Source organism: Schistocerca nitens, chromosome 2, assembly GCF_023898315.1.
Source record: "Schistocerca nitens isolate TAMUIC-IGC-003100 chromosome 2, iqSchNite1.1, whole genome shotgun sequence".
NCBI classification, from domain to species: domain Eukaryota; kingdom Metazoa; phylum Arthropoda; class Insecta; order Orthoptera; family Acrididae; genus Schistocerca; species Schistocerca nitens.
In genome coordinates, this window is record NC_064615.1 from 743,991,173 (window position 1) to 744,017,353 (window position 26,181).

Below are 26,181 nucleotides of genomic sequence, written 5' to 3' on the forward strand. Positions count from 1 at the left end.
TCATCTGGTGAGCAAGATGTATGAGACAGGCGAAATACCCTCAGACTTCAAGAAGAATATAATAATTCCAATCCCAAAGAAAGCAGGTGTTGACAGATGTGAAAATTACCGAACTATCGGTTTAATAAGTCACAGCTGCAAAATACTAACGCAAATTCTTTACAGACGAATGGAAAGACTGGTAGAAGCGGACCTCGGGGAAGATCAGTTTGGATTCCGTAGAAATGTTGGAACACGTGAGGCAATACTAACCTTACGACTTATCTTAGAAGAAAGATTAAGGAAAGGCAAACCTACATTTCTAGCATTTGTAGACTTAGAGAAAGCTTTTGATAACGTTAACTGGAATACCCTCTTTCAAATTCTGAAGGTGGCAGGGGTAAAATACAGGGAGCGAAAGGCTATTTACAATTTGTACAGAAAGCAGATGGCAGTTATAAGAGTCGAGGGGTATGAAAGGGAAGCAATGGTTGGGAAAGGAGTGAGACAGGGTTGTAGCCTCTCCCCGATGTTATTCAATCTGTATATTGAGCAAGCAGTAAAGGAAACAAAAGAAAAATTCAGAGTAGGTATTAAAATTCATGGAGAAGAAGTAAAAACTTTGAGGTTCGCCGATGACATTGTAATTCTGTCAGAGACAGCAAAGGACTTGGAAGAGCAGTTGAACGGAATGGACAGTGTCTTGAAAGGAGGATATAAGATGAACATCAACAAAAGCAAAATGAGGATAATGGAATGTAGTCAAATTAAATCGGGTGATGCTGAGGGGATTAGATTAGGAAATGAGACACTTAAAGTAGTAAAGGAGTTTTGCTATTTAGGGAGTAAAATAACTGATGATGGTCGAAGTAGAGAGGATATAAAATGTAGACTGGCAATGGCAAGGAAATCGTTTCTGAAGAAGAGAAATTTGTTAACATCGAGTATAGATTTAAGTGTCAGGAAGTCGTTTCTGAAAGTATTTGTATGGATTGTAGCCATGTATGGAAGTGAAACATGGACGATAACCAGTTTGGAGAAGAAGAGAATAGAAGCTTTCGAAATGTGGTGCTACAGAAGAATGCTGAAGATAAGGTGGGTAGATCACGTAACTAATGAGGAGGTATTGAATAGGATTGGGGAGAAGAGAAGTTTGTGGCACAACTTGACTAGAAGAAGGGATCGGTTGGTAGGACATGTTTTGAGGCATCAAGGGATCACAAATTTAGCATTGGAGGGCAGCGTGGAGGGTAAAAATCGTAGAGGGAGACCAAGAGATCAATACACTAAGCAGATTCAGAAGGATGTAGGTTGCAGTAGGTACTGGGAGATGAAGAAGCTTGCACAGGATAGAGTAGCATGGAGAGCTGCATCAAACCAGTCTCAGGACTGAAGACCACAACAACAACAACTGGTATTTCAACTTATCTGCAGCTTTCCTTAGTAACTCAGTAAGGATATTGTTTGTTCCTAAAGAAGGCAGGAAGATTTATGTTTAACATTCAATTAACATCAAGGTCATTAAATATGAGTCACTAGCTTGAATAGGACATACGAGGGGGTACCCAAAAGTAACTGGAATCGTAATGCTGCACATCATGTACTTGTAGTAGCAGGTTGTGCCACCAGAGGGTTGTAGTAAGAGCTCTGCTGAGTCATTCTGCCACGCGGCGTCACCCAACCGTGAGAAGTGTGGTTTCTTTGGCAGTTATTTGAGTGTACATACAGTGCAGACGTGAGATGAGGAAATGGCTAGTTCTTATGAACAACGTGCGGCAGTGAAGTTTTGTTTCTTGCTCAGCAAGAACACAGCAGAAACTGTTGCGATGATGATTCAGACAGCCTACAAAGACCATGCTCTTACTAAAACGCAAGTGTATGAATAGTTTTCTCGGTTTAAAAAGGTAGAAATGGTGGTTGAAGATCAGCTCCGTTCTGGTCGACCTTCAACTGCTCGAAGCGAAGGCAACATCGACAAAATCTGTGATATCATCAGTGAAGATCAACGCAGGAAAATCAACCAACTCAAGAACTTGTCTGGGTTGTCCTGGAGCTCAATTCAACACATCTTGACCATCAATTTGGGGATGCGGAGAGTGGCAGCAAAATTCGTTCCGAGGCTTCTTACCGGAGATCAAAGGGATCGTCATGTTCAAGCCTGTCAACAAAGATGACTGCCTTGACCCACGTGCCCTATTCACCAGATTTAGCATCCTCAGACTTCTTTCTATTCCCGAGGATGAAAAGAGACTTGAAAGGGAAGCGTTTTGTGGATGTGGAAGATGTAAAACGCAATGTCATGAAAGTGCTAGCAGGTATCAAAGAGGATGAATTTAAAAGGTGCTTCAAACACTGGGATGAATGTTTGGATAAGTGTATTAATGCTAATGGAGAGTACTTCGAAGGAGATTAAGGTTGTATTTGAAAACAATAAAGTATATGCTTTTTAGAAAGAAATTTCGGTTATTTTTGGGTCCCCCCTGGTATATGGGGGAAATTGACCATGTTGTTGAAAGAACCATCCCAGCATTCACCTTCATCCATTTGGAGATACTATGGAAAACCTAAATCTGGTTAACTGGACAGGGGTTTGCGTCCCACTTTCTCCAACTGCAAGTCCATTGTCTCATCATCTCACATAGTTTGCCTACTCCATTGTTGTTTTTCAGGTTGTTTACAGGATTATTTAAGTATGACTAGGTTAATTGTTGATCCTATTAATTGATTTCCATTACATATGTAATGTGAAAGCCATCTAACACAGGTCTAATTACATTAACGTAACCACCTATGTTCAACATCAATGTGCAATAACCACTCACAGATGGTAGCCAGTAGCACTAACGGTGGAGGGTATATAAAGTGTGTTGGGGGACATGGAAAACAGTTCTGTTCTTATCATAATGTGAAAACAAAGAGCTATATCTGATATCCAAAAGGGCATAAGGAAGGAAGCATTTCCAAATTGCCTAAGTTTGTAACCTGTCTGTGTGCTACTGTGGTTAAAGTATCCATGCAAGGAAAAATGGCACTCTCCAAAACTGGCACCAAGGCAGCTGGGATGCACCACAGGCCACAGGTGACAGAGGTGAATGATGGCTGCAGAGGTGAATATGGCAAATAGATGTGCAATTGTTGAGCAACTGACTGCCCAGGCAAATCAAGGAAAACCAACAGTGTTTCCTCAACAATGGTCCAGCAAACATTCAAATGTTACTGTGTATGGTCCTCCATAGCAAGGCCTGGTTTGTGTACCCATGCTGGCTGTTGTTCATTGGTGACAAATGCAAATTGACATCCATTGAATGGCAACAGATGGCCTTTTCAGATGAATCACATTTTATGTTCCATTGGACAGATGGCCATTGGTGTGTACAGTGGGAAACATCCGAAAGCAAACATCCTACTACAATACTACAATCATTGGAAGGGTCTAGTCTGGAGGAGGGAGCATTATGGTCTGAGGAGTGTTTTTGTGGTATTTGCTGGGTGATATTGTCATTCTGGAAGGCACAATGGATCAACAATAGTGTACATCCATCCTTGGGGGCCAAATCCACCCATACATCCAGTTTGTTTTTCCTTGGCACAATGGCATCTACAAGCCGGTTAATTCAACATGTCACATGGCTCTCAAGTAAGTACATGGTTTGAAGAGCACCAAGATGATTTTACCATTCTCCCCTGGCTGCCAAACTCCATGGATTTCAACCAAATTTAGAATACGTGAGACCACCTAGATCAGAGTGTTCGCACCATTGAGCCTCAGCTGAGAAACCTAACATAGCTGGTCACGGCACTGGAGTCAGCATGGCTTCTCATCCCTGTTGGTACCTTCCAGAACCTCACTGACTTTCTTCCTGCATGTCTTGCAGTGGTCCACACTGCAAAAGGTTATTAAGGTTACACAGGGGGTCACATTAATGTGACTGGACATCATATTCTTTTCAATGTTCTGCCACTTTTACAGACATGTAGACAATGCTGTTTTTCTTATCCTTGAATATGTATGCTGTATTTGAACTGCAGTGATTTAATTTCTGAGAACATTTTGTGTTTGGTTTGTTAAGTCTTGTTCTGTCTCACTAATTATTTTTTTCATCATATTATTTTTTCTTTGTGCCACTTTATTTGCACTTTGATTTATATTTACTGGTCAAATACTGTTTGTTCTAATTCTCTTTCCTTATTTTATGAGGTTGTATATTTATTTTTCATCCATAGTGTATTGGCTTAAGTTTTTTTCCTAGGTAACATTTCATATGCTTCTCCAATGATGCATTTTCTTTATTTCCTCCCAGATTAGTTGCCTTGCTTATCTTTTCTGTCACAGCTCTTTGTTCTTCTGACATGTCTCCATTTTTTTAGCCTTTAGCACAACACTTATTTTCAATTGCACTTTGTTTAAAAATACAATATTGCACTCGGCTGTAACTACTATGTGATCACTAGTGTTGAAGCTTGGATAGGGATGATTTAATTTAATTTGATGTTTGTATCATTGTTCACATAGATTATAATTTATTTTATATCTAGTATTACCTGTTGTACCTGAAAAGCACTATCTTCTGTTAGAAACAATGAGTTAGGTTTTCCGTAAAACAATTTGATAGTGCTCATTAAATTCCAACAATCTTTTGCCTCTTGTGTTTACTTCTATGTTTCTTATTTAAATTTACCAATCAGTTTTAGATTTTGGTGGCTGGATACACTGGCAGTTATGGTGACATTATCATTGGTATTTGTTATTCCATTTCCATTATTTGATCATAAATATCTTTGATTTCTCATCTTTGCTGTTTGTTGTTTGAAATGAAACAATCATATGGCATTATTGGCTGGGACACCATAAGTATTATTGTCTGCAAATCTCTCTGTGTGATGCCAGTTCAGTGACTCACTCATCTTTGTAATGAAGATGTTGTTGTTGTGGTCTTCAGTCCTGAGACTGGTTTGATGCAGCTCTCCATGCTACTCTATCCTGTGCAAGCTTCTTCATCTCCCAGTACCTACTGCAACCTACATCCTTCTGAATCTGCTTAGTGTATTCATCTCTTGGTCTCCCTCTATGATTTTTACCCTCCACGCTGCCCTCCAATACTAAATTGGTGATCCCTTGATGTCTCAGAATATGTCCTACCAACCGATCCCTTCTTCTAGTCAAGTTGTGCCACAAGCTCCTCTTCTCCCCAATTCTGTTCAATACCTCCTCATTAGTTATGTGATCAACCCATCTAATCTTCAGCATTCTTCTGTAGCACCACATTTCGAAAGCTTCTATTCTCCTCTTGTCTAAGCTATTTATCGTCCACGTTTCACTTTCATACATGGCTACACTCCATACAAATACTTTGAGAAACGACTTCCTGACTCTTAAATCAATACTCGATCTTAACAAATTTCTCTTCTTAAGAAAAGCTTTCCTTGCCATTGCTAGTCTACATTTTATATCTCCTCTACTCCGACCATCCTCAGTTATTTTGCTCCCCAAATAGCAAAACTCCTTTACTACTTTAAGTGTCTCATTTCCTAATCTAATTCCCTCAGCATCACCCGACTTAATTCGACTACATTCCATTATCATCATTTTGCTTTTGTTGATGTTCATCTTATACCCTCCTTTCAAGACACTGTCCATTCCATTCAACTGCTCTTCCAAGTCCTTTGCTGTCTCTGACAGAATTACAATGTCATCGGCGAACCTCAAAGTTTTTATTTCTTCTCCATGGATTTTAATACCTACTCCGAACTTTTCTTTTGTTTCCTTTATTGCTTGCTCAATATGCAGATTGAATAACATCGGGGATAGGCTACAACCCTGTCTCACTCCTATTCCCAACCACTGCTACACTTTCATACCCCTCGACTCTTATAACTGCCATCTGCTTTCTGTACAAATTGTAAATAGCCTTTTGATCTCTGTATTTTACCCCTGCCACCTTCAGAATTTGAAAGAGAGTATTCCAATCAACATTGTCAAAAGCTTTCTCTAAGTCTACAAATGCTAGAAACGTAGGTTTGCCTTTCCTTAATCTTTCTTCTAAGATAAGTCGTAGGGTCAGTATTGCCTCACGTGTTCCAACATTTCTACAGAATCCAAACTGATCTTCCCCGAGGTCAGCTTCTATCAGTTTATCCATTCGTCTGTAAAGAATTCGCGTTAGTATTTTGCAGCTGTGACTTATTAAACTGATAGTTCGGTAATTTTCACATCTGTCAACACCTGCTTTCTTTGGGATTGGGATTATTATATTCTTCTTGAAGTCTGAGGGTATTTCGCCTGTCTCATACATCTTGCTCACCAGATGATAGAGTTTTGTCAGGACTGGCTCTCCCAAGGCCGTCAGTAGTTCTAATGGAATGTTGTCTACTCCCGGGGCCTTGTTTCGACTCAGGTCTTTCAGTGCTCTGTCAAACTCTTCACGCAATATCATATCTCCTATTTCATCTTAATCTACATCCTCTTCCATTTCCATAATATTGTCCTCAAGTACATCGCCCTTGTATAGGCCCTCTATATACTCCTTCCACCTTTCTGCCTTCCCTTCTTTGCTTAGAACTGGGTTTCCATCTGAGCTCTTGATATTCATGCAAGTGGTTCTCCTTTCTCCAAAGGTCTCTTTAATTTTCCTGTAGGCAGTATCAATCTTACCCTTAGTGAGATAAGCCTCTACATCCTTACATTTGTCCTCTAGCCATCCCTGCTTAGCCATTTTGCACTTCCTGTCGATATCATTTTTGAGACGTTTGTATTCCTTTTTGCCTGCTTCATTTACTGCATTTTTATATTTTCTCCTTTCATCAGTTAAATTCAATATTTCTTGTGTTACCCAAGGGTTTCTACTAGCCCTCGTCTTTTTACCTATTTGATCCTCTGCTGCCTTCACTATTACATCTCTCAAAGCTACCCATTCTTCTTCTACTGTATTTCTTTCCCCCATTCCTGTCAATTGTTCCCTTATGCTCTCCCTGAAACTCTGTACAATCTCTGGTTCTTTCAGTTTATCCAGGTCACATCTCCTTAAATTCCCACCTTTTTGCAGTTTCTTCAGTTTTAATCTACAGTTCATAACTAATAGATTGTGGTCAGAGTCCACATCTGTCCCTGGAAATGTCTTACAATTTAAAACCTGGTTCCTAAATCTCTGTCTTACCATTATATAATCTATCTGATACCTTTTAGTATCGCCAGGGTTCTTCCATGTATACAACCTTCTTTCATGATTCTTAAACTAATTATTAGCTATGATTAAGTTATGCTCTGTGCAAAATTCTATCAGGCGGCTTCCTCTTTCATTTCTTAGCCCCAATCCATATTCACCTACTATGTTTCCTTCTCTTCCTTTTCCTACTGGCGAATTCCAGTCACCCATCACTATTAAATTTTCGTCTCCCTTCACTACCTGAATAATTTCTTTTATCTCATCATACATTTCATCAATTTCTTCGTCATCTGCAGAGCTAGTTGGCATATAAACTTGTACTACTGTAGTAGGCGTGGGCTTTGTGTCTATCTTGGGCACAATAATGCGTTCACTATGCTGTTTGTAGTAGCTAACCCGCACTCCTATTTTTTTATTCATTATTAAACCTACTCCTGCATTACCCCTATTTGATTTTGTATTTATAACCCCGTAATCACCTGACCAAAAGTCTTGTTCCTCCTGCCACCGAACTTCACTAATTTCCACTATATCTAACTTTAACCGATCCATTTCCCTTTTTAAATTTTCTAACCTACCTGCCCGATTAAGGGATCTGACATTCCACGCTCCGATCCGTAGAACGCCAGTTTTCTTTCTCCTGATAACGACGTCCTCTTGAGTAGTCCCCGCCCTGAGATCCGAATGGGGGACTATTTTACCTCCGGAATATTTTACCCAAGAGGACGCCATCATCATTTAATCATACAGTAAAGCTGCATGTCCTCGGGAAAAATTATGGCTGTAGTTTCCCCTTGCTTTCAGCCGTTCGCAGTACCAGCACAGCAAGGCCGTTTTGGTTAGTGTTAGAAGGCCAGATCAGTCAATCATCCAGACTGTTGCCCCTGCAACTACTGAAAAGGCTGCTGCCCCTCTTCAGGAACCACACGTTTGTCTGGCCTCTCAACAGATACCCCTCCGTTGTGGTTGCACCTACGGTACGGCAAGCTACACACAAAACCCATGCCTACCACAGAGTACAAGTTTATATGCCAACAAGCTCTGCAAATGATGAAGAGATTGAAGAAATGTATGATGTGATAAAATAAATTATTCAGGTAGAGAAGGGGGACTGGAATTCGACAGTAGGAAAAGGAAGGGAAGGAAAAGTAGTAGGTGAATATGGAAATGGGGTAAGGAATGAAAGAGGAATCTGCCTGGTAGAATTTTGCTCAGAGCACAACCTAATCATAGCTAACACTTGGTTTAAGGATCATGAAAGAAGGTTGTATATCTGGGAGAAGCCTGGAGACACTGGAAGGTTTCAGACAGATTATATGATGGTAAGACAGAGATTTATGAACCAGGTTTTAAATTGTAAGACATTTGCAGGAGCAGATGTGGAGTCTGACCACAATTTATTGGTTATGAACTGTAGATTAAAACTGAAGAAACTGCAAAAATGTGGGAATTTAAGGAGATGGGATCTGGATAAACTGAAAGAACCAGAGGTTGTAGAGAGTTTAGAGAGAACATTAGGGAATGATTGACAAGAACAGGGGAAAGACGTACATTAGGAGAAGAATGTGTAGCTTTGAGAGATGAAATAGTGAAGGCACCAGAGGATCAAGTAGGTAAAAAGATGAGGAGGTATCAAGGGGTCACCAATTTAGTATTGGAGGGAAGCTTGGAGGGTAAAAATCATAGAGGGAGACCAAGGAATGAATACACTAAGCAGATTCAGAAGGATGTAGGTTGCAGTAGTTACTTGGAGATGAAGAGGCTTGCACAGGATAGAGTAGCATGGAAAGCTGCATCAAAGCAGTCTCTGGACTGAAGACCACAACAATGACAACAACAACAATGTTGTTGGTTTTTTAACTGATACAGACTTCTCATTGTCAGGAATTAAGCATTCATGACCTGTTCACTTCGTAATGAAAATTTACAGAGTGATCCACAAATTGCAAAAATGGTTTTCTTAATGAGAATATCAAACAAACAACCCATATATTACACAAACTCCTGAACATTAGAATTTAAATTAATTAAAAAATCTTAATGTGAGGACAAGAAAATTTCTGTGTTCAGATGTTGCAGTGAAGGAAAAAATGACTCCAAATCTTGATAATAAAACATAGAAGGCACAGAAATTGAACTAAAAACCTAGATATAAATTCTGGAGTATTTTTAATAATGAGAAATATTTTCCTCATCAGGTTAGTTTCTTCCACTAGCATTTCCTACAAGTGGAATTCATATCTTTGACATTTTTCATGTTTATTTTCCTTGAATTTAAGTAATATTTTTGATGTATTGATCACCTTTTACTTGTTACTGGGGAGATCTGGAAATGATCTTTCATAATATTGAGATGTCCAGAAATCAGAAATTTATCTTTCCTGTTATTATTAGACCATTTGTGAATTTTGTTCTTGGTTAGTAATTGTAAGTTATGTGCATTTCCATACCAATATAACAGCTAACACTCACAAAATGTCCATACCTACCTTTACACCAGGCGAACCGTGCAGAGTACTCTGGCTTTTCTTGCTGGGCTATTGCCACCAGAGGATCTGCAGAAAGCTGTGCTACACGAGTCACAGTCACTAGCATTTTGCTTCAATGACTGTGCGTGTGCAGCAGCTGAACAGCTCCGGCGAGGTCAGACGGCAGCCGGAGTGGCACATCTGCACTCCCACCCAGCTGTTGCACGGCTCGTCAAACAGGCAGCAGCTGTAGCTCTGGAGCGGCCACCAGGCGGGGGTACAGGGCCCGAGAAGGAGCCCGACACAGACCCTCGTCTGCTCCAAGATGCACTTCTGACTTACGTGTGTCATGCAGCTCCTCTACCTTGCGTTGATGATTCTTGCTTGCGCATGGAACAAGTAAGTCCTCTCATCACTTTGCATCTGTGTCACAGTTTCTGCTGTGCATGAAAATTTTGGCAGTGGAAACATTTTCTTTTTGTCATCATCATAACATAGTTAGATATTGATAAATACCTGTGTTGGGACTCTGTCCTAAATGGAAAACACTCTAATAGATTATTTTATATTTGTTTCACTCTTATGCAGAAACTAATTTAAAAATGACATTATTTATACAGTTCTGCTGTAATTGTTGTACAGTGTGATTACAGCCTGATGGCTTGCATAAACCATGAAAATGCCTCTAGATATATTCAACAGATAAATTAGTCTGATGGTTTAAAAATAGTATTTAGCTGACATGTTTCTGAGTTACTAATAGATAACAACATAGGTAACAACATTTTGAATAACTTGTTATGTAACATAATTTGGTTCTCCATCTTGTTCAATTGAAGCTTATTTTGACTGTGGTATGTGGCTTAATACTGCATGAATATGATGTGGTAATTGTATGCTGATAATTACCTGTCACCTTGCATTCTTTATTTGATCTCTCAAGGTGACGCATACAGAAAAAATATTGAGAAGAAGAAAAATGACGTAGGTTTTAAAATTACAGTGGGAGAATAAGGAAACTGACTAAAGCAGAGGAAGACTCAAAAATAACACACCAACTGTTTTTAGACAATAATTAAGATAACAGGCAGCCTAGTGCCAATGTGGCTTTAAAATACTGGGACATGATCTCTCCAGGGATTATAATATCGAGGGTCCAAGCCCAGGGTTATGGGTGAAGATCCCAACCAGATCTACAGCAAAGACAATAGACTTCAGTATGGTGTTGATGAATGGTAGAGGCAAATGTGTAATGTCTGTACTCCACTGGAATAACTACAAAAGCTGTCTGACTCCATGTCAGGGAAGCCTAATTTGAAACTGGCAGAAGGTTATAAAATACCTTTGGGTACAGTGAACCTATTGTCTAAACAGCCTATAACATTGGTTGTGTGAATGAGACATCAAGAAATGCTAAGGCATCCCTTGGAAGCGATGTGCAGTTCCCACTGTCTGCAGGATCTGGAGGAATAGCATGAAAGTTGCTATCAGAAATGCGAGGATTTTAAATGGTAAGACAGAAGAACTGATTGAGTACATGGAGAAGAAAGACATAGCAACGATCGGAGTGAGTTAGACAGAATGGGAGACTACAAGTAAGAAAGAATTGAGGAAAGGGTATAGAGTATATTGGAGTAAAGGAAAAATGGCAACAAATGTATTTGGTTTCATACTGGGAGAAGGTTTAGTTCAATACATAGAAAAAAGTTGACCAGGCTAGTGACAGAATAAGTGAAGTTTGACTTGTACTAGAGATTGGAACAAAAGAATTTATACAGATCTATGCTCCTCAATCAGGAGAGGTAAATGAATACCTGGAAGAGAACTGGAAATCAGTACAGAAGACAGAGGAGATGGGAGATATAAATGCACATGTGGGAATCAAGAGTCAAGGGAAGGAGGAAAGACTTGGCCTCTTTAAATGCAGTAACAAGAATTCATAAGGAAATTTGTTAATAGACTTTTCCAGAAGAAATATATTAATTGATGGAAACACATGGTTTAGAAAAAAGAACTCAAAAATATAACAAGTTATGGATGGTGAGAGAAAAAGACCATGACAATGATCTTTTTTGGTGGAGGAGGAGGAATGTAGACAGCTGGAAGACATGATACCAATGCCAAGTGATGAAGAGCAAAGTAAGATGGAAAACTCACAAAGTTAACAGAAAAAGATAAAGAAAAATAAACACATGGAAGTTAAAAGAGAAGAAAAAGTTCTGATAAGATTTGAAGAAAAGAATTTCCAAAACAAAATGAGTAGTATAGAAAAGGCATGGATTTGTTTTAGAAATGGTTTTATAAAGTGTGCAGCAAACACCTGTGGAAGATTGCCAAGAAGAAAGAGAGGAAAGGACACCTCTTGGTGGAAAAATGGGTAAAGGAAGCAGTTAAAGAGGATCAAATGGCTTGGAGGAAGTGGATAGGCAGTAAAAGTGCTGAAAAAGAGCAAAAATATAAAGAAGACAAACACGTGCATAAAATATGGCACAAGAAGGGAAGAAGAAGAACTGAGAAAGTTTCACTGAAACTTTTCAAAAGGCTGTTAAGGGAAGTAAAAATGTTTTTTATATATTGATAAATAACAGATTAAAAAGCAGAGAAGACACAAAACTTGTTAAATCAGAGGCAGGACAGATGTTGATGCAGATGTGCTAAAAAGATAGGAAGAATACCCCACAAAATTCCTGAATATTGAATACAGTGAGCTGTTAGAAAAGGAGGAAGAAGAAGACATACTGGAATAAGAAGAACAAGAAATGGGGATATCTGTGTTAGAATATAGGAAGCCATATTGAAGATGAGTGTAAAGCAGCAGGAGTGGATGAGGTGATCATAGAAATGATAACAGCTGCAGGGTCAGTATAGCTGAATACTGTGCAGACTATTTAGAGTAATTTGTAAGAAGAAACAAGAAATACCAGAAGAATGAAAAAATGTCCTCATATTTTAGAAAGGTGATAAGAAAAAAAGTAATAACTATAGTGGGACTGCCCTATTGCATGTGCAGCTAAGATTTTTCAGGGAGTATCAGAAGGAGGACTGAAGAAGAAACTAGAAGAATAATGGAAGAAGAACAGTATGGGACCAGGAAAGAGAGTTCAGTGTTTTACCTGATCTTTACATTAAGATATTTCATAGAGAAAAGAAGAGATTTTGGAAAAGGCCTAGTTATGACAGTTATTGATATTGAAGAAGCCTATGACAATGTGCCAAGACAGCTGGTCTGGGAAACATTAAAACATAAATAAGTTAGTAAAGTGGAAGTGGGAATGATAAGAGCTACACAAAGATGTGTTAATACAGTAAAGACCAGTATGGGAGAAACAAAAGGGGTTAATGTTGAAGCGGGTTTATAACAAGGAAGTCTGCTCTCTCTATATTATTCATCATAGTCATTGTCAAAATGAGAGATGTAATAAAAGCCTCATTGTCTGCAGACAACAAAGTGATACGGGATGATGATGAAATGAAAGTACAAAGGCAAGTAGATGTATAAAACCAAGAGATAGAAAAATTTGAAATTAGAGTAAATACAGAGAAAAGCAAAACAGTAATTATGACAAGGGGAAATAGGAAGAAAGGGGAAAGATAAAACTGTATGGAATAATTCTGGATGTGGTCAAAATTTTCAAGTAGTTAGGAAGTTTGCATTCAGTGTGTACAGCTGGGGGCCTCATTCATCATGTTGAAGAGGCTATTCTGGCAGTCACTGAAGGAACAGGGTGCAACCAGCTGCAGATTGTGGTGCATGTTGGAACAAATATCTGAGCTCCAAGGTCAATCTTGGGTCATTTTAGTGACTGGCAGAGAAGGTTGAGGAGGTCAGCCTTGCACATGGAATTTCAATGAAGCTCACAATCTGCAGCATTGTCCCCAGAACTGATTGTGACCCTTTGGTTCCGAGTCGAGTGGAAGGACGGAACCAGACACTGTTGCAAGCTAGGCTGCAACTTCCTGGACTTGTGCTGTAGAGCTGAGAAATATAGGGTCCCTCTAAATGGTCAGGTGTGCACTACACATCAGGGGCTGTTACGCGGGTAGCTGAATGTGTGTGGTGTGCATACAAGGGTTTTTTTTTAGGTTAGGTGACTCTCCATCCAATCCAGATAATGACAGCTATAGGAAACCTAGAAGTATCAGTGTAAGATCAGAAAGAAGTACCTCCCACAGGTAAATAAAATCCTACTGGTTAACTGCTGAAGCATTCACAACAAATCCCAGAGTTTGAAAGCAGTAAAGCTCACATACTACTAGGTACAGAAAGCAGGTTGAAACCTGAAATCAATACCCATGATATTTTTGGGGAAAATTTAAGCTTGTATAGGAAGGGTAGGCAAATGGAAAATGGAGGTGGTGTATTTGTCACAGTAAACAAGAAACTCAAATTCACTGAGGTAGAATTTGAAACTGCATGTGAGATTGTTTGGGCAAGACTCAGTAAGTGGAGTTGGCATAAAATGATAATTGGATCCTTCTGTCACCCACCAGACTCATCTCCTGATGTAATTGAAAACTTTAGAGAAAACCCCAGTTCACTTGTAAGTAAGTTCCCAAATCATAAAGTAATCATCGGTGGAGACTTCAGTCATCCAACAATCAGTTAGGAAAATTACAATTTTGGTAGTGTTGGGTGTTATAAGACATCCTGTGAAGTATTACTTAACATTTTCTCTGAAAACTACTAGATCAGGTGGTTAGGAACACCACTCATGATGGAAATATATTGGATCTAATGGTAACATACACATCTGCCCTCTTTGAGAGTGTCTATATCAAAACTGGTATCAGCGACCATGATGCGGTTGCATATCTGACTGAGGAACTTGAAACATTCAACAAAGGGCAGGAGCATGTAGAGAAACTATGGCTCAAATTTAAAAGAATAATTTAGCTTGCACTGGATAGAGATTTATCCAGTAGGACAGTTCTAATGGAAGCGAGCCTCTATGGTATACAGCCAGTGTAAAGAAACTTCTAAAGAAACAGAGATTACTGATTCATAGGTGTAAAACAAAGAATAGTGCTATAGATAGGGAGAGATACTGAATGAAATGTGTTTGGCTATCGAGAGAGTAATGCAAGAATCCTTTGATACTACTGTAGCAGAATAATGTCAAATGATCTTTCACAAAGCATAAAGAAATTCTGGTCATATGTACAGGTATACGTCCAGTCCCTAGTGAATGAGACAGGAACTGATAGCAAATGAAAAGCTGAAATGCTTAACTCCATTTTCAAAAGTCCCTTTACACAGGAAAACCTGAGACTAGCCCCAATTTATTCCTCATACCACTGAAAAGATGAGTGAGACAAGTATTAGTGTCAGTGGTGTTGAGAAACAGCTGAATTTGTTAAAACTGAACAAAGCTCCAGGACCCAATAGAATTCCTATCAGATTCTATACTGAATTTTACCTCTTCTAATTATAATCTGTCATGGATCCCTTGCACAAAAATCCATGCCCAGTTCTTGGAAAAAAGCACAAGCCACACCCATCCATAAGAATGGTAGTAGAAAGTGATCTGCAAAACTGTCGTCCAATATCCTTGATATTGATGTGTTGCAGAATCTTGGAACATAGTCTGAGCTCAAACATAATGAGGCATCTCAAATAGAATATGACTTTCTCCATGCCTATGAGCATTTTTTCCAAAAACATTGATCATGAAAAACCCAACTTTCACTTTTCTCACTTGACATACTGAAAGCTTTGGATCAAGGCAGGTAGATGCAGTATTTCTTGGTTTCCAAAATGCAATTGACTCAGGATCACACCTACGCTTATTGTCAAAAGTATAACCATACGGGGCATCAAGTGAGATTTGTAAAGTGAAATTTGTGACTGGATTGAGGAGTTTTTGCTAGGGAGGACACAGCCCATTAATTTAGATGGAGAGTCATCGTCAGGTGTAGAAGTAACTTAGGATGTGACCCAGGGACCTGTGTTGGGACCCTTGCTGTTCATGTCATATGTTAATGACCTTGCAGACAATATTAATAGTAACCTCAGGATTTTTGCAGATTATGCTGTTATCTATAATGAAGTACTTTCTGAAAGAAGCTGCATAAGTATTCAGTCAGATCTTGATAAGATTTCAAAGCGATGCAAAGATTGACAACTTGCTTTAAATGTTCAGAAATGTAAAATAGTGCACTTCAAAAAATGAAAAAAATGTAGAATCCTATGACTCACTGTTGTAATTGATCAACTCATAAAAATTCCTGGGTGTAGCACTCATAGGCTCAGTAGTGGATAAGGCAAGTTTATTGGTAGAATACTGGGGAAGTGCAATCAGTCTACAAAGGAGATTGCTTACAAATCATTTGTGTAACCAGTTATAGAATATTGCTCAATTGTGTGAGACCCATACCAGAAAGGACTAAGAGGTGATGTTGAAAGTATACAGAGAAGGGCAGCATGAATGGTTACAGGTTTGTTTGATCCATTGGAAAGTGTCACAGAGATACTGAAGAAACTGAACTGGCAGACTCTTGAAGATATAAGTAAACTATCCCAAGAAAATCTACTAGTGAACTTTGAACAACTGTCTTTAAATGCTAACTGTAGGAATATACTACAACCACCTACTTATCACTCCCACAGGGATTGTGAAGATAAGATTGGAGTAATTGCAGCACATGCAGAGGCATTCAACCAATTATTCTTTATGTGCTCTAAATGTGAATGGAACAGGAAGTAACCCTAATAACTGGTGAAATGGGATGTACCCTCTGCCATTCACTTCGTTGAGGTTTGCAGAGTATAGACGTAGATGTACATGTAGCTGCAGAAGTGTGGTCACAAATGATAGAAGGATACATAATGTACTATGGAAGAGAATACAACAAGAGGCAGCTTCTACCAGGATGTAGGGGGTGTTCTGTTGAACAGAAACATCCCAAAGGAATGTAAAAAAAGTTCTATATTCAACTTATTATGAGCCCTTTCTTGCATTATAGTGCTCCCATCACACTACTAACTTTATATTTTGCTCCCATCAGTCAGTGGAGAGATCCTTTTTTTATGTAGTGGACAATTATCTTGCATGCAGCAACCTTTGATCTCTTTTACTTATGATGGAATATATGCTGGAAGACCATAACATGGAACAGTTTTTACTTTTTGTCAATAAATATGCCTACACTTCTTGTATATATATATATATTACTTGTATTCTTCAAAACCATTATAATAATCTCCACATAACAAATACTTCAACCTTCATGTTAAAGTCAAGAACTCTATTAACAAATTCAGAATCAGAATCAATGTACAATACAAACTTAATTTGTCTTCAAAACACAATATAGTCACTCTTCCAGAATGATAGGTACCACAAAATCATATTGCAGCTAAGATACAGACGACAACAAAAATCGAAAGGAACAGAATGCAGGCAACAGAGACGATATATGTAAGAGGTTATGGAAGCAAGACAAGAAACATTTAGAAACAGAAATGAGGTCAGAAAAAAGGACAGGAATGTTGGTACTTCAGGACAAGATAGAAGTAATGAAGCTCAAGTGATGTGAGGAGGAGAGAAGAGAGTGGCAAAGATGTATTTTCTAAAAGGGCAACTGGAAAGAGACAATGAAGAAGACCCAGAAAGAGAAAGGCAGTTACAGCCTGTGAGTATATAGAGAAGAGGGAAGGAAAACTAAAAGATGTATTTAAAGAAAGAAAAGAGTGGTGGAGAGACCAATAGTGATGCAGGTCCTTAAGTCACAACTTCAACTGGGAAGCTAGAATGGGCAATGAAGAAGAAGAATAAAGATAACAATATTTTAAAATTTATATCTACACATCTTTTTGATATCTTCTTTATACTAAAGGGAAGGAAGGATGATTGGGTTTAACATCCTGCCTACGTCAAGGTCATTCGAGACAGATCACAGATACAGAACATGTTAAAGATGGGGAAGGAAATGGGCCATGCTCTTTCAAAGGAACCATCCTGGCATTTGCCGAGAGTGATTTTAAAGAACTCACTGAAAACCTAAATCTGGATGACCAGACGTGGGTTTGAACCATCATCCTCCCAAATGCAAGCCCATTTGTACCACACCTTGCAAGGTTCGCAGGAGAGCTGTAAAGTTTGGAAGGTAGGAGACGAGATACTGGCAGAAGTAAGGCTGTGAGGGCCGGGTGTGAGTCATGCTTCGGTAGCTCAGATGGTAGAGCACTTGCCCGCGAAAGGCAAAGGTCCCGAGTTCGAGTCTCGGTCGGGCACACAGTTTTAATCTGCCAGGAAGTTTCATATCAGTGCACACTCCGCTACAGAGTGAAAATCTCATTCTGGAAACATCCCCCAGGCTGTGGCTAAGCCATGTCTCCGCAATATCCTTTCTTTCAGGAGTGTTAGTTCTGCAAGGTTTGCAGGAGAGCTTCTGTAAAGTTTGGAAGGTAGGAGATGAGGTACTGGCAAAAGTAAAGCTGTGAGTACCAGGCACACACTCCGCTGCAGAGTGAAAATCTCAATCTGGAAACATCCCCCAGGCTGTGGCTAAGCTATGTCTCCACAATATCCTTTCTTTCAGGAGTGCTAGTTCTGCAAGGTTCGCAGGAGAGCTTCTGTAAAGTTTGGAAGGTAGGAGACGAGGTACTGGCAGAAGTAAAGCTGTGAGTACCGGGCATGAGTTGTGCTTTGGTAGCTCAGATGGTAGAGCACTTGCCCGCGAAAGGCAAAGGCCCGAGTTCGAGTCTCGGTCGGGCACACAGTTTTAATCTGCCAGGAAGTTTCATTTCAATGGATATTATTATTGCGATTTTTGGAAATGGAACAAACAATAGCAATTCAGAAGTCTCAAAACTTACAGTGACTCTTGTACTGAACTGAATTGCAAAGAAGAAACAGAGTATAAGTGTACAGTGATACTTGTGAGAAAAATTAAATAAAGCAATTTAATTACTGAATCATAAAGACACTGTACTGGAAACAACCTTTGCAACATGTGATAAAAGGTTGTTTTGAGTATGCTGCCACAAGTTTTGCTGGGAAGCCCTTATACAGCCTCCATACAGGCATGGTCTCTCCCCATGGGGTTTCCAAATTTTTGGAGCTCTAAAGAAAGACTTTCATGTCCATCAATTTGCCTCAGATAAAGAGATGCACACTTGGGTACAATCATGGTTGTGTAGGCAACTGCAAGCATTTTTCCATGAAGGTACTGACCATCTTGTCTCTGTGTTAATGGTTATGGTGATTGGTTTTGAAATAATAAACAGTTTACTTGCTTTTTTCCATCTGTCTTGTTTTTATTTGACTGCCCCTTATATTTATGGACCATAGCTTATCATATGTTTAGGGCCATTATACTCATATATGCATAATTTCTACTACACATATTGGTCAGTAGCATAAAATTAACATTTTATAAACAGAACTGCTTCAAACAGAAGTAACATGTAACTGGATGGGGCAAAATAAAAATACACTCCTGGAAATTGAAATAAGAACACCGTGAATTCATTGTCCCAGGAAGGGGAAACTTTATTGACACATTCCTGGGGTCAGATACATCACATGATCACACTGACAGAACCACAGGCACATAGACACAGGCAACAGAGCATGCACAATGTCGGCACTAGTACAGTGTATATCCACCTTTCGCAGCAATGCAGGCTGCTATTCTCCCATGGAGACGATCGTAGAGATGCTGGATGTAGTCCTGTGGAACGGCTTGCCATGCCATTTCCACCTGGCGCCTCAGTTGGACCAGCGTTCGTGCTGGACGTGCAGACCGCGTGAGACGACGCTTCATCCAGTCCCAAACATGCTCAATGGGGGACAGATCCGGAGATCTTGCTGGCCAGGGTAGTTGACTTACACCTTCTAGAGCACGTTGGGTGGCACGGGATACATGCGGACGTGCATTGTCCTGTTGGAACAGCACGTTCCCTTGCCGGTCTAGGAATGGTAGAATGATGGGTTCGATGACGGTTTGGATGTACCGTGCACTATTCAGTGTCCCCTCGACGATCACTAGTGGTGTACGGCCAGTGTAGGAGATCGCTCCCCACACCATGATGTCGGGTGTTGGCCCTGTGTGCCTCGGTCGTATGCAGTCCTGATTGTGGCGCTCACCTGCACGGCGCCAAACACGCATACGACCCTCATTGGCACCAAGGCAGAAGCGACTCTCATCGCTGAAGACGACACGTCTCCATTCGTCCCTCCATTCACGCCTGTCGCGACACCACTGGAGGCGGGCTGCACGATGTTGGGGCGTGAGCGGAAGGCGGCCTAACGGTGTGCGGGACCGTAGCCCAGCTTGATGGAGACGGTTGCGAATGGTCCTCGCCGATACCCCAGGAGCAACAGTGTCCCTAATTTGCTGGGAAGTGGCGGTGCGGTCCCCTACGGCACTGCGTAGGATCCTACGGTCTTGGCGTGCATCCGTGCGTCGCTGTGGTCCGGTCCCAGGTCGACGGGCACGTGCACCTTCCACCGACCACTGGCGACAACATCGATGTACTGTGGAGACCTCACACCCCACGTGTTGAGCAATTCGGCGGTACGTCCACCCGGCCTCCCGCATGCCCACTATATGCCCTCGCTCAAAGTCCGTCAACTGCACATACGGTTCACGTCCACGCTGTCGCGGCATGCTACCAGTGTTAAAGACTGCGATGGAGCTCCGTATGCCACGGTAAACTGGCTGACACTGACGGCGGCGGTGCACAAATGCTGCGCAGCTAGCGCCATTCGACGGCCAACACCGCGGTTCCTGGTGTGTCCGCTGTGCCGTGCGTGTGATCATTGCTTGTACAGCCCTCTCGCAGTGTCCGGAGCAAGTATGGTGGGTCTGACACACCGGTGTCAATGTGTTCTTTTTTCCATTTCCAGGAGTGTATATTGCCACCCACAACATTTTTGCATCCAAGAATTCAAATTATGTTGCTAAATAAAATATAAAAAACCTAAATTGTTGCATTTGCAAACCATCAGGTTACAGGACTGGCCGCATACCTAGCATGGGAGTGCCGTCAGCAGTCACATTCTCCTCCTATCCGTCGCTCATCCTTACTTCGCGCCTATGGCTTGGTGCGTGCTGTTGTAGCACAGCTTGTGCGTGTTGTGTCAGAGAGGCGGCCACGTGTGGCAGTCTTCTCAGGACATGATCGAACACTTGAATACTTAGCAGGGGCATTAGGCCTAGAATGGCCTCAACCACGCTATGGTGCTCGCTTTGTTATAGAGGTAAGTTTGAAACTCAATTTCAAAGATAATCATATTATGTTTTTAATGTAAGCAAGAATCATCCAGCTTTTCATTGCCAGTGTAATTGAAAGTTACATTATATGTTGTTTTTAAATAATATTTTAATTTTAAATTGGTTGTATGTCGTAATTTCATACTCGGAGAAATCCAGTAGTTTTAGGAGGGATGGCTCCGCATCATTTGTGGTAATTGTTAGACATGGTAATTACCACTTATAACTGTCAATATTTCTATACACTGCCTGACTGAAAGAGTGGAGCATCTAGAAAATATCTTTGGATGTCGGTGCAACATCGTGCATTGACGCACCATTGGTGGGTATGCAAATGATTAGGCTTGCAGTTCTCTGTAATAGTTAAGAATGGCCACCAAAGTGCATTAGTGCTGTTAGACTTTAATACTGTTAGCAGGCTTGGTAGGGTATATGGTGTGAACAGCATCAGATATTGAGTGATCACTGAAGAACGCAGAGATGTCATGTCCTCTTGTAAGACAAACTATCAGGACCTAAGAGAGGTTGAAAGGGGCTTCACTGTTGGTCTCCATTTGTCTGGCAGATCACATCATGCTGTATCCAGATTTGTGGGGCATTCAGATGAGACAGTGATCCAATGTCGGTCTGCATAGGAACATGAGGTCAGGTATACTTGTCGTCAAGGTTCGAGTTGATCAAATCTGACCATCACAATGGAGGGTCACCTTACTGTCCACCAAGTGCATCATAATTCTTTCGCATCTGCACTTGCAATCTGAAACCAAGTAATAGACTCCATGCATCACTCTGTGTCATTCTACACCATTGATGGGAGACTAGAAGCATCCAGAATTGGAAATTACTGTCCCTTGCTTGGGGTGTTGTAACAGCACAATGCAAGGCTGTGTTTGGAGTGGTGCTATGACAAATAATCATGATCTACTGATGAATAGCGTCACATTGCATTCAGTGATGAAACATGGCTCTCAGTACAGTGGATGTCCATCATTGGTGAGTGACACGGTGGTGTTACTCCTGGCATCACGGTGTGGGAAGCCATCGGGTATGACATCGGGTTGTGGCCGGCAGTGTTGAGGGATCTCTGATGGCACAATGACATGTCACGGACATCCTGCATCCTCATGTGTTACCTCTCATGCAACAGTATTATTGTGCTATTTTTCAACAAGACAATACTCATCCATACATGGCACATGTCTCCAAGAACTGTCTATGTGATGTTGAGATCCTCCTGTGAATAACTGGATCCTCATACCTGTCCTCCATAGAACTTGTGCTACACCAGATCAGATGTCAACTCCATGCCAGTGCCAGTACCCAGAATATCAGGGACAAATTAGAACAACTGAGAACCAGTTTGCCTCAGGAGAGGATACAACAGTTTTATGACACCCTTCCCAACTGAATCAGTGCATACATCCAGGCCAGAAGAGGGGTGTCAGACTGATAAGTGGGCTCAATAATGGGTTCATACAGCCAAGTTCTTTGTAAATTTTACTCAATATTGTAAGCACTGAAATAACATCATTTATCCTCTCAAACCATAAAATTTTCTTTCATTCGCTCTTCATTTTCTAGGTCTTCACTTTTTTTGTCAGCAGAGTATATTGCATTTGCAGTTCAATGCAACTGACACTTTGTGGCAAACCTCATAAATGCAATGTGCGCATATCTGCACTCATGATACTTGAAAATGACAAATCTTCAAAACTGCAGCCACAATAAATAAACATTGCAACATCCATAAGTGGTAGTTACCATTTTAATTGCGTGGAAGAATTCTTTGACTGGGAGTTTAGAAGAAGAATAAACATCTTGCAATTTTTTTTTACATGTTTACAGTAGTTGTGTTTCTTACCTTTAAGATGTATTGTGTGGAGTTCTGATGTTGTTCATTCCAAAGATGCCAGCTCTGTAACCAATAGTATGTAGTACTGTCTTTTTCTACTACTGCAGAATTTAATTTATAGGGCTTCACGATACATATAAGTGACACTGAAGACAGAATTAGTTTCCTCCCTTCCAAAAGTCCAGTGTTTGGGCATACTGCTCTGGCACATGATAAAGCTTCAGTTCTCTCCTAAAATGCTCAGAGGGAGATCAGACCGTGGCACTACATAGACCTGTTCAGCAAATCCATATGATTTTCTTCAAACCATACTATGTTTCTAAATTTATGAGCAAGACAATTTTTACCAAAAAGGTCAAATTACAAATTGTTGACATAGTGTGCAATGCATACAATTGTGTAATTTGTTTTCATAAAGCCATACAGTGAATATGTGTCAGTGTGTAATAGATGTATGCTGCAGTTAGATGGGCCTTCGCTCCAAAATAGTTAGAGATACATAAATTCAATGTAATTGTGGCCAACAGCAGTGTTTCTTTATTATTAATCAACATGTGGGATATGGGGGTCATTGTGGCAAGCCTTGTTGGGGGAAGTATATGACAGCTGGCAGAGTCCCTCCACTGGCTATTTTTCAGAACCATGACAGTGGAGCCTTTGTCAGCAAGTCGGATTACGAGGTTGAGGCCTGTTTTCAGGTGGTGGATTGCTGCTTTATCTGCAAATATGAGGTTGGCCTTCTTGTTGAGGGATTTGAGGGATGATGGTGAGGCAATATTGAAGGTTAGGGCAATCATAAAGTTAACCGGGGATGCTTTGGGAGCAGTGGGGATGGATCACATCTATATGGAGGAATTGATTTTGGACTGTGTTGATTTTGTATTTAGTCTGACTGGTAGGTGTAGTGGTGAAAAAGTGTTTCCACTATAGGAACTAGGGGAGGATAGAAGGACTTTAGCAAGAGCGGCATGAATGAGCTTGGGAGTGGGGCAAAAGGTAAAGCCTTTGGAAAGGACTGATATTTTTGTGAAACTGAGGCTTTTAAGGACTGCAATCCACCACCTAAAAATTGAGCCGATCCTTATAATGCTACCTGCAGTCAAAGGCTCCACCATTGTGGTTATGAAGCACAGAGTTTACGTGGTGGAAGGCCTCTGACAGTTGTCAGATACTTCCACCTACAAATCCTACAATAGCAACCCCATACAAGAAAGCCAACAGGATCTCCAGTCTCTCTTCAGATCCTTACATCTGTCCCACAATCTCTCCCCTGAGTCTAACTATCCTACACCACTCTCCACGCTGACTTTTACATGTTCCTTGAAATTCATAAATCTAACCACTCAGGACCCCCCATTGTGGCTGCTTCTGTGCCCATACAGAGAGAATCTTTGCCTTTGTGGGCTAACACCTTCAGCCTGTCACATGTAACCTATCCTCATTTATAAAGATGACAATCCTTTCCTCCACCAACTCTCCACACTCCCGAGCCCATGGCCCTTCTATTATTGAACATTCAATTTCCCATTGCCTAACAGACTCCAAACCTGTAAATTTATTTCTGGTCACTATGAACAACTATATCCTCTCTCACAATTACTTCTTCTTTGAAGGCATCGCTTGCAAGCAAATCCATGATACAGCAGTGGGCACCCACATTGCAACATTCTATGCAAACCTTTTCACAGACAATCTACAGGAATCCTTCCTAATCAACCAGATCCCCAAAGCAATCACAAGGTTTATATTCATCAGTGACATCTTCATGATCTGGACTGAGAGTGAGGACACCCTATCCACATTCCTCCTGAACCTCTATACCTTCCCTCCCATTTGTACCTGGTCCTCCTCAGCCCAACAGGTTCGCTTCCTTGATGTCAATTGCCACCTCACGGACGGCTACAACATACTTCCATGTACATATACCTATCCACTCTTCATTATCCCATTTGTAGTGATGTGTCCTCTTCCAATATGCAAAGGGTCTCACTAAGGTTTTTGCAGACCAAAATTACTCTCCTAGTCTTGTAGAAGCTGAACTCTCATGTGTTGTCTCCCCAGTCACCTACCATCTCCCACATACTGTATGGCCACAAAGGAGCAATCATCTCATAGCTCAGTACCACCCAGGATGGGAGAAACTGAATCACATTCTCCAACAGGGTTTCAACTACCACTCATCACACCCTAAAATGAGATATATCCTCCCCACCCTTCCCACAGTGGTACCGTCCACCCAGTCCACCCAGTGCCGTCCACCCAGTCTATGCAATATCCTTGTCCTTCCAAAAACCACCCCCATTCCCAACCCTTTGTGTCATGGCTAATATCCCTGCAATAGACTTCAGTGTAAGACCTGTCTCATACATCCTCACACAATAACCTACTCCTGTCATATTACTGGCATCTCCAACCCCATCAAAGGAAGGGCCATATGTGAAAGCAACCAAGTGAACTACCAACTTAGCTGCAACCACTGTACAGGACATAACAACTAACAAGCTGTACATCTACATGAATGGCCACTGCCAAACTGTGGTCAAAGGACCACTGGACCATCCAGTAGCTGATCATGCTGGTCAACATGACATGCTTTATTGTAATGACTGCTTCACAGCTTGTGGTATCTGGATTCTTTCCACCAACACCAAATTTTCTGAATTGTGCAGGCTGGAACCATTCTTGCAACATGTTCTTCCCATAACACCCCCCCCCCCCTCCTCTTGGTCTCAAACTTTGCTAGCCCTGATCCTCCACCTGTCTATCACATTCCGTGTTTCAGTTCCAGTACTGCACATGCCTTGAATCCCCACCAGTGTCATGTTCCTGTCTCCACCCCCTTCATCCCTGTATGCTCCTATGAACAGCACTTTACTGTCCCCCATTCCTACCATTCCCCTCCTCACCCCATCCTCCTCCTTACTCTCACCACGCAGGTTGCTTCTCCCGTCACATACTGCTGCTCACAGTCTAGCCTCGGCAGCCAGAGACAGTGGTCATGTGTGTGTGAATTGTGTTTGCATGAATGAGTGCGAGTTTGTTGTCTAATACAGAAGAAGGCCTGAGGGCCAAAAGCTTTTACTTGCTTAGCAGTCTCTTTCTTGTGTCTGTCAGTGACTCAACATCTCCACTATATGATGAGTAGCAATCTATCCTTTTCATGATACTGTCATTATTCCAGCTTGAATTTTCCATTGTTTAGTAATATTTTTTTCTGATTTGCAGAACAGAATGGTAGAAGTACTCACTTGGTGCAATAAGGAAGCCCAGTTTTTTTAAATTGTTCTTGCAGTGAGCCCGACTACCACTTCTTACAGCTCTTTTTAAAAACTGTATCCATGTTTTGTGCCTTTGATCCCCAGAAAAGAATCCCATAGCTTAGAAGGGTTGGGTTGTTTGGGGAAGGAGACCAGACAGCGAGGTCATCGGTCCATAGCTTAGAACTAAGTATACACAAGAACAGTATGTTACCACAAGACATTAACTGTTACAAACTGCA

At 40.9% G+C, this 26,181-nt stretch overlaps 1 protein-coding gene across 2 annotated transcripts in view; it reads left to right on the forward strand.

Moving 5' to 3' along the window:
* Positions 1–26,181, forward strand: part of LOC126236964 (2-phosphoxylose phosphatase 1) — a 114,400-nt gene that overhangs the window by 82,487 nt on the left and 5,732 nt on the right. For both annotated transcript variants that reach the window (XM_049946669.1, XM_049946670.1), the window contains 2 exons: positions 9,643–10,009; positions 20,566–20,817. In XM_049946669.1, the coding sequence (XP_049802626.1) occupies positions 9,643–10,009; positions 20,566–20,817 (619 nt within the window). The remainder of the gene's footprint in view (positions 1–9,642; positions 10,010–20,565; positions 20,818–26,181) is intronic.